This window comes from Daktulosphaira vitifoliae, unplaced genomic scaffold (genome assembly GCF_025091365.1).
Source record: "Daktulosphaira vitifoliae isolate Bord-2020 unplaced genomic scaffold, ASM2509136v1 Scaffold_1, whole genome shotgun sequence".
In the NCBI taxonomy this organism is placed as follows: Eukaryota; Metazoa; Arthropoda; class Insecta; order Hemiptera; family Phylloxeridae; genus Daktulosphaira; species Daktulosphaira vitifoliae.
Genome location: NW_026099572.1, coordinates 59,056,708 through 59,070,554, shown reverse-complemented (window position 1 = coordinate 59,070,554; position 13,847 = coordinate 59,056,708). Strand labels below are relative to the sequence as shown.

General features: G+C 24.3%; 1 protein-coding gene across 1 annotated transcript in view; it reads left to right on the top strand.

Annotated features, from left to right (window-relative positions):
• Positions 1 to 1,703: 1,703 nt before the first annotated feature.
• Positions 1,704 to 13,847, top strand: part of LOC126908679 (E3 ubiquitin-protein ligase RING1-like) — a 34,492-nt gene continuing 22,348 nt past the window's right edge. The window contains exons 1-13 of the mRNA XM_050690968.1: positions 1,704 to 1,737; positions 2,095 to 2,152; positions 3,822 to 3,851; positions 6,407 to 6,550; positions 10,538 to 10,567; positions 10,786 to 10,815; positions 11,041 to 11,070; positions 11,246 to 11,275; positions 11,510 to 11,539; positions 11,738 to 11,767; positions 11,926 to 11,955; positions 12,133 to 12,162; positions 12,321 to 12,350. Of these exons, the coding sequence (XP_050546925.1) occupies positions 1,735 to 1,737; positions 2,095 to 2,152; positions 3,822 to 3,851; positions 6,407 to 6,550; positions 10,538 to 10,567; positions 10,786 to 10,815; positions 11,041 to 11,070; positions 11,246 to 11,275; positions 11,510 to 11,539; positions 11,738 to 11,767; positions 11,926 to 11,955; positions 12,133 to 12,162; positions 12,321 to 12,350 (505 nt within the window). The 5' untranslated portion in view covers positions 1,704 to 1,734. The remainder of the gene's footprint in view (positions 1,738 to 2,094; positions 2,153 to 3,821; positions 3,852 to 6,406; positions 6,551 to 10,537; positions 10,568 to 10,785; positions 10,816 to 11,040; positions 11,071 to 11,245; positions 11,276 to 11,509; positions 11,540 to 11,737; positions 11,768 to 11,925; positions 11,956 to 12,132; positions 12,163 to 12,320; positions 12,351 to 13,847) is intronic.

The following is a 13,847-nucleotide window of genomic DNA, read 5'->3' as shown; positions in this document are numbered from 1 at the left end:
AGATTTCCTATAAAATAAATACAATATTGGAAAAATAAATTTTTATTTCTTTTAGTTAATTATATTTATTGATTTATAAGATAATAATTACTTTTTAGAATCATCCCTTATAACTTGAAGGCATGTCAACTTTATTTTTTAAAGTTAACAAAAATATTTAACTAGCTTATAAAATAGAAAATAATCTAATTTAGAAAATGGCTGATCGATAACAACTTTTGAATGAGCACTTCAGATATTATATTCATTATTATACGGAAGCGAGACGAAGAGTACAGCCAGGAAAAGCCTAGTGATAAAAGTAGTAACACCCATTCTTTATCTCTAGTATATACTCTAAATTGTTAATAACTTCTGAAATACTTGACCAAAAGTTGTAATCGACCAGTCATTAATCGATTCTAAACCGATTACTGTGTATATCAACTTTTTAGCTTCAACGCGAAGCTTAGAGGGTATTAATTTTACCATTATGTGTTTTTTTTTGTGTCTGTTGCCATTTTTTCTCAGTTCTCACTGGACCTATTTCTTTCAACAATACGTCAAAGATCACAAATCGTTGAATCTAGTTGAAGACATTACCATTAAAAATATCTCTCCTTCCTCGTAAATGGGGGAAACCTCCAAAAAAATTACAATTTTAATAATTATAATTTATGACATTTTTTTTTCAAACTACCATAACTTTTTCAAAAATTAAGAAATCAACATAAATTTTTTTTATATTGAAACCTTAAATATTTCGCTTTCATTTGATGTAATTTATATGAAAATTTTACACTAAACTAGCTTACAGGAGGGGGCTTTAAGATATTAACTATTTTACGAAACTCAACATTTTCAACTTTTCAAAATGTTCCGGGAATACTGCAACCCTTAAACATATTTCAAATTAAAATTTATATTCCGCAATATATATTGCAAAAAAAAAAATTTGTCCTGACACCATATCTTCTATGTGCAAATAGCCGCCAAAATTCAACAAAATATGTGATATTTGCGAATAAAATCACATTCTAGTGTAATGTTTTTTGTACTTATTAAAAAATTAACAAATTAAAAAATTTTTTTTTATATTGAATTTTTAGGTTACCCTTTTATTTGATATAATTTTTTTGTAGATTTGAATCTTTGCCCACATTAAAACTAACAACTTTTTCACAAAAGTCAATTTTTTCAACTTAACTTTTGAAAATTTTCCGGACATACTGCGTTCTTTAAGCATATATTAAATTAAAGCTTATGTCATGTACTATAAAATGAAAAAAAATTTGTCCCAACGATTTATCTTTTTATGTGCAAATAGCTGCTGTAGTTAAAAACATGAGCAATAATGCTCTCTAGAATTTAATAATTATTAAATTTATTGTTACAATTTAATATATCGTATCAATTTTTTGAACACGTTATATTATGACGTGTTCAACAGTTTGACTATTCATATTTGTTAAAATATGTATTTGTCATTCATTATTTAGTAGTATTAAAGTATAACCTAATATAATTAATGTGATTTTTATAAAGTTTAACATACAAATGATAATTTATGTTAAAAATATAATGCATTTCAATATTTCATTATTTTTGTAAACATACTAGATATATTATGTTTATTTTTACAAGTATGCCTTGTTTGCCAATACGTATATTTTACTTCAAATCCTTATAAATTATGTCTGTTTCCAAACATTTTTATTACGGCTTACAATAAATTTGTTGGTACATACTAGAACAATGGTAAGTAAAATTATTCTACATACCTAGCAATGTAAAACAATTTAATTTTTCAATTATAAAATAAATTAATAAACTAATGAGCTTATTATTTAATTGATTTATAAATAATAGACAGTAAAATTATTCTTTAGTAAATTATTAGTTTTAAAAATAATTATTCAAAAATTGTCAATAATGAATTCTATTGATGCAGTTGAAATATCTATTTGTTAATTTTCTNTGAATTCTATTGATGCAGTTGAAATACCTATTTGTTAATTTTCTAGTATAATATATGCTATTTATTATTTTATTTCGCACAAATAGAGATTAATTTAAATTTTATTTTTATTAATATTAATTTTTAATTTGTTTTAGAAATTGCATATTTTTTCAATATATTTTGTTATGGTGCTCACTTCATTTTATTTGAAAGGTAAGTCTCTAAATGATATACAGAGTGATCCGTTATCATAAATCACATAATTACTAATAAAATAAATACAATTATAGAAAAGAAATATATTTCTTAGCCTCTTCTTCTCCCAGAAATGAAAAATTTTAATTACATTATCTTTCATTTGTTTTCTTATAAAATCCACGATATCTCTTATTATTTGGTAGAATTTTTAATGACTTAAAATGAAACATACAATTAAAATATTTGTGTTACAATTATTAAAATAAAATAAAAACATTTTTTACTGGTTGGTCTTATATGAGCATGAGAATGATTGAGTTATTATGTATTTATTAAATAAAATGAATAAGCGAATTTATAATATTTGCCGAGTACTTCTTGTACTCGTTGAAAGATCATAAGGTGAAGGAGTAGTAAATCTAATTTACAGTTTTTGTGCCCTTTTGTAATTTTATACATACGTTCCTGAAATTACAGCCTGCGTCTGTGGTTAAAATCCATTTGCACATATTATCTTTAGTTCTTTCTACTTCTGATCGTCGATCCCTATAACTCTTCAACAATTATTTGAACTAATAAACGATAGGTCGTTGAAAAAATGACAAATCATAACTGGTTAATAATATAAAACAAAATAAAAAATTTAGAAATATAATAAAATGGCCTTTAAAATTAAAAAAATTCTCTTCAACCCCTGTAAATTAGAGAAGTGCATAAAAAATGACAATATTTTAAATACACAAAATACATTAAATGAATATCAAACTTATTTAAACTAAAAACTAAACAAAACAATATTAAAAGAATATTAAGGATTTGAAATAATAATTTTAAATTATAATCCTGTCTATAGTTGGGATTAGTTATTCAACCAACGTTAAAATTCATTTGATGGTCGACTATTTTTAGTTATATTTAATTCAATAAAACCCAGAGAGATACTTAATTTCGCCAGAAAGACAGGACTCTTTGGTCATCTTTAGAGGTGACTTTTTAATTAAAAAATCAAAATAATTGTTCATGCTTTTTTATCAAAATAAAATTTTTTTGAAACATTTTTAATGCTCAAACGATAATTTTTCGTATAATCTTTACATGAAGTAAATTTTATTTCAGTATAGGTACTCTATAATTAAATGAAATGAAACTTATTTTTTTGTATATAGTTCAGAACTTTAGCGAGGTTCAGTAGAAAATTAATTATTTCACTTTAGGGGGGAAAAAACTTTTGTAATCATCTAATCTACTTTGCCATGTGAGATGATGAAAAATCTTTATGTTAAATATCATCATAGGAATGGTGTCCTATACCACTATAATTTATTATTTGTATTACTATATCACAACTAAATTAAGGACTATTAGATATCCATAAATGTGAAATTCCTTAAATTTTTGACAAACCGTCAAAGTAAAAAAGAACCATTATTATGGATGTACAACTAATTGTTTTAAAATTGCTAACATTTAATTAATGTGAGTAATTAGTTTAATTTTCGAATAATTATAGTTCTTAAAATTATGATAATAAAAATAAATATTGTGTAATAAACAAAAATTAAAAAATAGGAAAGAAAGGTAAAGGAGTGTCATATTATAATAGGATACAATTAATAATTCCACATGCTCTTAAATTTTAAAACTTTAAGCGACTTAAATAAAGCAACAAATTTACGATGTTTAGTTGAAGTTGATGGTGCTGGTTCTTCAATTGGTAAGCAAAAAATTACTAACATTAAGATAATATTACGGCTCAATACATATGATTTACATTGTGTATTACTAAGTTTTTTTTGTAAAACAATAAATTATGTTTATTCGCTTCTTCAATTAACATTAATTATTATTTTTATAAATAAACACATCCATAAAGTTTCGATATACCTTTAATCGGTTGTAATTTACATTTTAAACTTTTTGGNGACTTAAATAAAGCAACAAATTTACGATGTTTAGTTGAAGTTGATGGTGCTGGTTCTTCAATTGGTAAGCAAAAAATTACTACCATTAAGTTAATATTACGGCACAATTGTGTAATACGAAGTTTTTTTATAAAANACATATGATTTACATTGTGTATTACTAAGTTTTTTTTGTAAAACAATAAATTATGTTTATTCGCTTCTTCAATTAACATTAATTATTATTTTTATAAATAAACACATCCATAAAGTTTCGATATACCTTTAATCGGTTGTAATTTACATTTTAAACTTTTTGGAACTTATAATAAAAATAAATAATTAAAAATCATTCGGTCAAATAATATAATAAGTATTATAAATAATTTCATATTTTGTTATGATAGTAATGTAATGTTTGATTTTATAAATCTTTACTACAATTAGCGAAATATATTTTTAATCATAAGGTCTTATATATTCATGTGTTTTTACCAAAGTAAAATTTATACAAATAAAACAATAAATTATGTTTTTTTGCTTTTTCAATTAACATTAATTATTATTATTTTTATACATAAATAGATCCAAAAAGTTTCGATAGACCTTTCATCGGTTCTAATATAATATAAATTAATATTAACATTGTAATATATAGGTGTTCAGTAAGTAAAGTAACGAATTTCTATTGTTCTCATTGTTTATAACAATTTACCTTTATCCTTACTTAGCACTCTATATATTCTAAAAAACAAAGTTATTTTTAAATAATTGATTAATATAATGGAAATGTGGCTCAATTTTTTTAGTTATAAATTTATTTAATTTGGTAATGAGTGCTATTTAAGAAATTGTTCTTTTATTAGCTTCGAATGGAAGCTGAGAAAGTATTGGTTTTACTATGATGTGTTTTTTTTTTTTTAATTTTTTTTTGTGACTGTTACTACTTTTTCTCAGCTCTCACTAGATCGATTTCTTTCAACAATACGTCAAAAAATCACAAATCGTATCTAGTCGAACACATTACCCTTAAATATTGAAAAAAATTTCTTCGTTTCCCTTAAATGAGGGAGATCTACTTAAAAATTACAAATTTAAAAATCGCTAACTTTCGACATTTTTTCAATTTCTTTTACTTAAAACTGCCATAACTTTTTTAAACACCCGGCATAGGGTGTCGCGGTACAGTAGTGACTTGGCATAGTTAGATCAAGTATAATGATATCTGACTGTGATTAAAATCACTATAAAAAAAAACGCTTCGAAGCAAATCTTTAGATAGTGTTTAATTTTAAAAAATTGATGTAGTATTCCAAAAGCTACATGATCTGCTAGTTCCTTATTAATATCCTGATTAAGATAAAGTATGTCGAATGAAAGAGGAATTATTAAAAAATATTATTTCTCATAAAAAAATTGTGTTGATCCATACACTTTACAATAAGTTATAGCATTATAAAGTTAAAAATGTAAAAAATAAAATCGAGAATTTTCACACAAAAATAGCATTAGGTAGCCATTTTATCCGTAAAGATAAAATAAAGTCCGAAATTTTTATTTCTTCATGATAAAGTATATTACATTAGCTTTAATTTAAGATATATATAAAAGTGTCAGACTTTCTGGAACTCTTTCAAAAGTTAAGTTGAAAAAGTTCTACTTTCCTTATGCATATTTTACATTTGAACCCCTCCCCTGTATATAGGGAAATGATCCGATTTAATAAAAAAAAGTATGTCGAATGAAAGATGTATATAAATACTACTTATCATGAAAAAATTGTATTGATCCATTCATTTTTCAAAAAGTTATAGCATAATAATGTTAAAAATGTAAAATACTTTATCTTAATTAGGATATAAATAAGAAAATAGCAAATCATGTAGCTTTTGGAATAATCCACCAATTTTTTAAAATTAAACACTATCTAAAGATTTGCATCGAAGCATTTTTTATGATAGTGATTTTAATCACTGTCAGATATATTTTATACATATACTTTATATACATTATACTTGACTCAAATATGTCACGTCACCACTGTGCTACGACACCACTATGCGGGTTTTTTTTTTTCATTATTCCTATCTAATTCAATATTTTATAAGGAAAAGTTTATTTGAAGAAATTTAAGATATTTATATTAATATTAAAATAAGCATTGAATGTTAGTACGTCCATTTTTTAGCATCTTTGACTAATAAGTTGATAATGGGAATTTAAAAAAATTTTAAATATAGTCATATAATATACAAAAAAAAACAGAACTCTTACATTTTACGTTACACACCTTTTATTGAAATATTTAAAACATTCTAATATTAGCATTATAATATTTTACTTTTATTTTGTTATATATATTTTGTAGAATGTCCTATTTGTCAGAATACGATAAGCGAAGATATTTATGCACTACCATGTGCACATACATATTGTCGAGTATGTATATTGCCATGGTTACAAAGTAATGATACATGTCCAGTATGTCGAACTCGAGTCATTGTCAACAGAGGTAACTTATACAAATAATACACATAGTTGATATTTAGTCATTACAAACTCACTAAAATATATTACACTACAACAATGCCACCCTAGTAAATACGCCTTAGATGTTCCTTGTAATTTTACTAAATCAGTTTTAAAAAATCGTGTTGGGTAACTAGTCAAGTTATATACCCTTAAAAATGTACAGAATTCAAATTCATTAAAAAAAATTATAGTTGACAATTTATTTCTAATATGTGGATGTACAATTAATGATAAATGCACTCTTAAATCTTTATACTTTTAGCGAAATAAAATTAAAAAAAAAACATACTAGATTGAATTTCACAAAAAAAACCAAAAATATCTATAATGAACGGAATTGTTCAACTAAATGCAAATACTACAACTCTTATCATCATTTGATTACTCTTATAATTATAGAGTACGTCAACGATTTCTTTTACGATATTGATATTGTACTAAATTACAGCTATATTATTAAGCAACATTGAAAATAAAAATTATTTCCGATATCTGAATATATCAATATCGAGAAAAAAAATTTATATTCAAAAATTAAATTTATAATCTAAATGTTTTCACCATTTTTTTATCTTCAAATATACCGTTAAGTTACCATTGTTGTAAAAATCAAACTATTGTATACTAACCAAATAAGTTAACAATATTAATATGAAAATANCATAACTTTTTCAAAAATAAACATATCTATATAATTTTTTTTTTTTATAGTTGTTTGATGTCTTTACCTATCATTTGGTATATCTTTCATTCGACATACTTTTTTTTAAAATCAGACTATTTCCTTATATACGGGGGGGTTCAAATCTGAAAAATGAACACTGATTCTGATATAATATTTTTTCTGAAAAACACTTATCGTGCCCGGCGTAGCCGGGTACCCCTACCGCAATCAGTTGCCTACTTATGATGACAGCTCGTAGGGCTCCGGGTCTGGGTACCAGATAGACGAAGCCTAGTGTAACATATAATATTTCTCGGTAAAATATAGTGCTATGTGCAAATACAAAATAGTGTACTAATAAAAATACATATTACACCATATAATTGAAGTTCAGAATAAACGTATGAGGAGAAATGAGTTAATGCGCATATTAAAACCATGCGCGTGAACATAAAAAAAAAAAAAAAATGCTCGTAAAACGGTGAAAAATGAACGGATTGAATTGATTTTTTTATCATATCTCAGGAATGTCATTGGGCGGGTCTGATGAAAATTTCAAACCTTAAGTCGTAAAACGCTGGCGTCAGCGAGCGTTTTTCTCGAAAACGGTCGAAATTTTAAAACGCTCGCGGGCGAGCGGCAAAAATTTTCCGACCTTTGCCAATAATTTTCCCGGAGTCTGGTGACCGAGTACTTTCGTTGAAAAAAAATTTTTTGAAAATCCGAGCACGCTAAGTAATTTTCCCAGAAAAGCGTTTTTTTCCTTGTTCTATTATATAATAAGATATTGACATTGATATTAATTATCAATTTCCTTTTTTTTCAATAAACGAATGAATAATACCTGATTAATAAATTATTTTACTTACATAATTACTGTACGTCTCCTTTTCTTTGACGGTTGCTGTTTTCATAATATGATCCATATCATCGAACCACGGCAATAAAGGCTTGTACACAAGATTAGTGCCGGAACCACTAGATTTACTTTTTCCTATTTTAGCCAACTCTAAATAATATGTTGAACGCAGAGCCTTAATTTTTTTGGCTACCTCTTTAATTGTTAAATTTAATTCGGACGCGATAGCTTCCATAGATGAACTCCTTGCATTACGATTACGGTACTCCGGGATAAACATGTTCCACAGATTTTCGTGCTCGCGGTATAATTGCACGAATTTACAAGTGGTTTCCTCATTCCAGCGGTTAGCCATTTCGATTTTTCGATCTCAGTTTTAACTTTTACACACGTGTCGATGTACTGTTATCATTGATAGTTAAAAATATTATATCACTGTTATAATCCAGTAGTTGACGAGTGACTGTTGCTGTTTACACGATGCCAGTTAGCTGTTGTCGTTGTGGTGATGTAGTGGAGGGGGGAAGCTGTCGCGCCAGCAAAACAAAATAATTTGTTTTACTGGCAATGTCATCTGCTGGCACGCCAGTGACCACTGGCTTTCTCCAGTTGCTGGCAGATTATGTTTAGACGTTGCCAGCCGCTGGCATTCAGTAACTGGCGACTTCGACTGGTACGTCGACTGGCATCGTGTAAATCAGCCTTTACTGAACACTCTGTATATTTATATTCCTACCGCCCCTGCCGCCGTTTATACCTTAGGTATAACGTTCCCCCCGCTCACAAAACACGGCTAACGAAACACGTGACGAAGCAGATGTAAACTAGGAAGCTTTAATAAAAAATAAAATGAATTATTTATTTATTGGAAATAAAAATAGTAGGAGTGATAAACTTAAAGAGATATTAAAATGTTAATAATTGTAAAAATCTACATACCTGGTACATAAGACGTTAGTTGATAATTTATTTCTAATATGTGGATGTACAATTAATAATAAATGCACTCTTAAATCTTTATACTTTTAGCGAAATAAAATTTAAAAAAACATACTAGATTGAATTTCACTAATAAATCCAAAAATATTAATAATGAATGGAATTATTCAACTAAACGCAAGTACTAAAACTCTCATCATCATTTGATTACTCTTACAATTATAGAGTACGTCAACGATTTCTTTTATGATATTGAATTGTACTGAATTACAGCTATATTATATCGGAATATTGAAAATAAAAATTGTTTCCGATGTTACGATATATCAATATCTTATGAAATAATAAATAAATATCAAAAAAAAAAATTTATATTTAAAAATTAAATTTATAATCTAAACGTTTTAACCAATCTTTATATTTTCAAGAATACCGTTAAGTTGCCATTGTTATAAAAAGCAAACTATGATATACTAATCAAATAACTTAATAATATTAATATAAAACAATATATAAATAATAGCTATATCTTATCACAATAATCAAATATTTTTAAATTACTTTTTATTTTCAATAAATAAGTTATTTCAAAAAAAAAAAAAAATTATATCATTGGAAAAATGAAATAAGTCGATGATATCGTAATCGAATCGAAATGTAAACTATATAAAACAATAACAGTGTCCAGAACATACTATTTAAAATTAATAGTTTTATACATTTCTCAATATATAAATTATTAAATGTTTTTTATATCATCAAAAATAATGTGTTATTTTTTAAATACTTTAATATATAATTGGCAACATAGATATATTACTAGGTTATAAAATAAAAAATGGCATTCATAAATACTAGTCGATAATAACTTTCGGACCAGTATGTAAAAAACTTTTATAATTTAAAATAATAACAGAATGAAAGTGCGGGCAATGCATTTTTTATCACTATACAATTTTGGACTTTGTTCTAACTCAATCCTTGGTTTCAAAATATTAATAAGTACTGACAAAAATTACAATTTTTTATTTACATTGACAGACTTTTTTGAGGATGTAATTATAGAAAGTAATGTTTATCATATAAGACAAAAATAATAGAAAGTTATATTTGTTCACAATAACACAGGAAAACACTTTGAAAAAAAAAACATTTATACAGTCGTAAGCATGTTACCGTAATTTAACAACAAAACATATTAAAATTATTATTTATTATTATCAACTAACAATATAATTTATTACAAAATTTAATTGATTTTAATAAGATTAAATACTAAAACTTATCTATTATATTTATATGAATATGATAGTGATAGTACTTCAACCGGTAAGAAATAAATTAACAACCTTAAATTATTTTTGAATAAAAAGATTATTTTCTTATAAATTTCAGAAATTAAAATGTTGATAACGTTTAAAATTTCGAATAAAATTAATAATTTCGTTGAATTTTTCAATTAGAATATAACAATATATAATAAAATAATGATAATCTATGTTTAGGTATAGCTGCTCTCAGTGGTGCTTCAATTGGTAAGAAATAAATTACCACCATTATGTAATTTTCGAATAAAAAGATTAATATCTTAAAAATTTCATAAATTAAGATATTGATAATGTTAATAATTTCTATTAAAAATTAATAATTTTGTTTAATTTTTCAATTTGAAAATTTGAAAATTATTTAATTTAATTTAAATTTAAATTATCATGTAACAATATATAATAAAATACTAATCATGTATGTATAGGCGAACGTAATCGACATCGTCCTTCAATTCGTAAGAAATAAATTAATATATTTAAGTAATTTTCGAATAATAAAATTTTTTTATTATAAATATCACATATTAAGATATTGATAATGTTAATAAATTGTGTTTAAAAATGATAATTTCGTTGAATTTTCCAATTTTAATATAACGAAACATAANAATGATAATTTCGTTGAATTTTCCAATTTTAATATAACGAAACATAATAAAATAATAATTATCTATGTTTAGGTATAGCTGCTCTCAGTGGTGCTTCAATTGGTAAGAAATAAGTTACTAACATGTAGATAGTTTCAAATAAAAATATTATTTTATCAGTAATGCCTCTTATTAAGATATTGATAACAATTAGAATTTGAATTTAAAATTGATAATTTTGTTGAAATTTCCAATTTGAATACAGTGATATTTTAAAAAACTAATAATCTATGTTTAGGCGAACGTAATCGACATCGTCCTTCAATTCGTAAGAAATAAATTAATATATTTAAGTTACTTTCGAATAAAAAAAAATTTTTATAATAAATTTCACATATTAAGATATTGATAATGTTAATCAATTGTGTTTCAAAATTATAATTTCATTGAATTTTCCAATTTTAATATAACGATACATAATAAAATAATAATAANTAATTTCATTGAATTTTCCAATTTTAATATAACGAAACATAATAAAATAATAATAATCTATGTTTAGGTATAGCTGCTCTCAGTGGTGCTTCAATTGGTAAGAAATAAGTTACTAACATGTACTTATTTTTAAATAAAAAGATAATTATCTTTTTCAAGATAGTTATGTTAAAAATTTCTAAAATTAAAATATTGATAATGTTAATAATTTATATTAAAAATTCATAATATTGTTTAATTTTTCAATTTGAATGCATTTAATTATGCAATATAAAAAATAATCATCTATGTTTAGGTGAACATGATGGTGGTGGTTCATCAAATAGTAAGTAATAAATTACCACCATTAAGTATTTATCAAAATAAAATATTATTTTCTTATAAAAATCACAAAAAAAGATATTGATAATGCTAATAATTTGGATTCAAAATCAAAAATTCATTATATATTATATAATATGAAAACTAATCATCTATGTTTAGGCGAACATGATGATGGTGGTCCATCAAATAGTAAGTAATAAATTACCACCATTAGGTATTTATCAAAATAAAATATTATTTTCTTATAAATATCACATATTAAGATATTGATAATGTTAATAAATTGTGTTTAAAAATGATAATTTCGTTGAATTTTCCAATTTTAATATAACGAAACATAATAAAATAATAATTATCTATGTTTAGGTATAGCTGCTCTCAGTGGTGCTTCAATTGGTAAGAAATAAGTTACTAACATGTACTTATTTTTAAATAAAAAGATTATATTCTTAAAAATTTCATAAATTAATATATTGATAATGTTAATAATTTGAATTAAAAATCAAAAATTTATTATATATTATATAATATAAAAAATAATCATCTATGTTTAGGTGAACAGGATGGTGATGGTTCATCAAATAGTAAGTAATAAATTACCATCATTAAGTATTTATCGAAATAAAAGATTATTTTCTTATAAATATCACAAAAAAAGATATTGATAATGTTAATAATTTCGATTGAAAATTGATAATTTCGTTGAATTTTTCAATTTGAATGCATTTATTAACTATATATAATAAAAAAATAATAATCTATGTTTAGGTTTAGTCGTTAGCAGTGGTGCTTCAATTGGTAAAAAATAAGTTACTAACATTAAGTTATTTTCATATAAAAAGATTATATTCTTAAAAATTTCATAAATTAATATATTGACAATGTTAATAATTTGAATTAAAAATCAAAAATTTATTGTATATTAAAAGAAATACATAAATTTATTATATACTATATAATATAAAAACTAATTATTAGGGTGGTCTAAAAAAATTACTTAAAAAAATTTTGTCTTCCTACCATCTAAATTTGTTTTCTAGAGTTTAAAAATAGTTTCCACATTTATACTTATGAAAAAAAATTATTTTTGAGCCATCCCAAGCAATTTAAAGTTTTTATTGTACAGAATAACCTACGGTATTTTTCCTATACTATACTTATAAATATTAGTATTATTGCAATTGTAATATTTTCTTATACGACTGTATTATTACTATATCAATAAATAAAACATTTTATCTATACTTCTGACAGGGTTATTCCTATGTATTGTACAGTTTATAACTTATTATACTATGACTATATATTAAAGGTTGATATACGTCTATTATCATTGTAGAATTATATTTTAGTTGACAGTGCGCTGTTTTGATGTTCGTGTCACTCTAATTGTTAATTGTCAGTGTGCTTTAAATGTGAATCAGTGCTAATTTAATTATACATATATTTATTCAGTAAATTAAAAATGACAACGCGAAGTAATACTTATATTTATTTAATTGGTCAGCCTATTTCAACTGTACCAAGTAATCGTTTGCCGTCTAATGGTGAAGTATTACGGTTTTTCTTTCATATTTATCGTATTGAAAAAATTTGTTTAAATATGCATGCAATAAAGTGATCGAAGAAGTTACATTTGTTTGGAATAAAGCAAGAATACCGACAACTCGAAAAGATAATGCTATAAATAAGTTTAAAAAACTTTATAATCAATGGCTAAATCTTTTCAAACATAAAAATAGAAAAACAGAGCTTCACCGACAACACGAATGTGGGTTTCATATAAAATTGACCAATCTCTTCGATATCGCTGATGCTGATGCTTTAAAAAAAATTAAAATTGATGAAGATAGACAGTTTTTACTGGCACAACGGATGCCAGGGAGAAGAGGTTTTATGTCTACAGTGGACGTTTTTACCACGCAAAAAGAGAATCGTAAAGATAAACGAAAAGAAAAACAACAACTCTATAAAGAAAAAGTTACTAATCAAAATTTGAGTAATTTTTATGATTTTACATCATTAAGTACAGAAGAAAACCATTCTAGTGATAATACTAATTCCGACGATGATTTTATTGT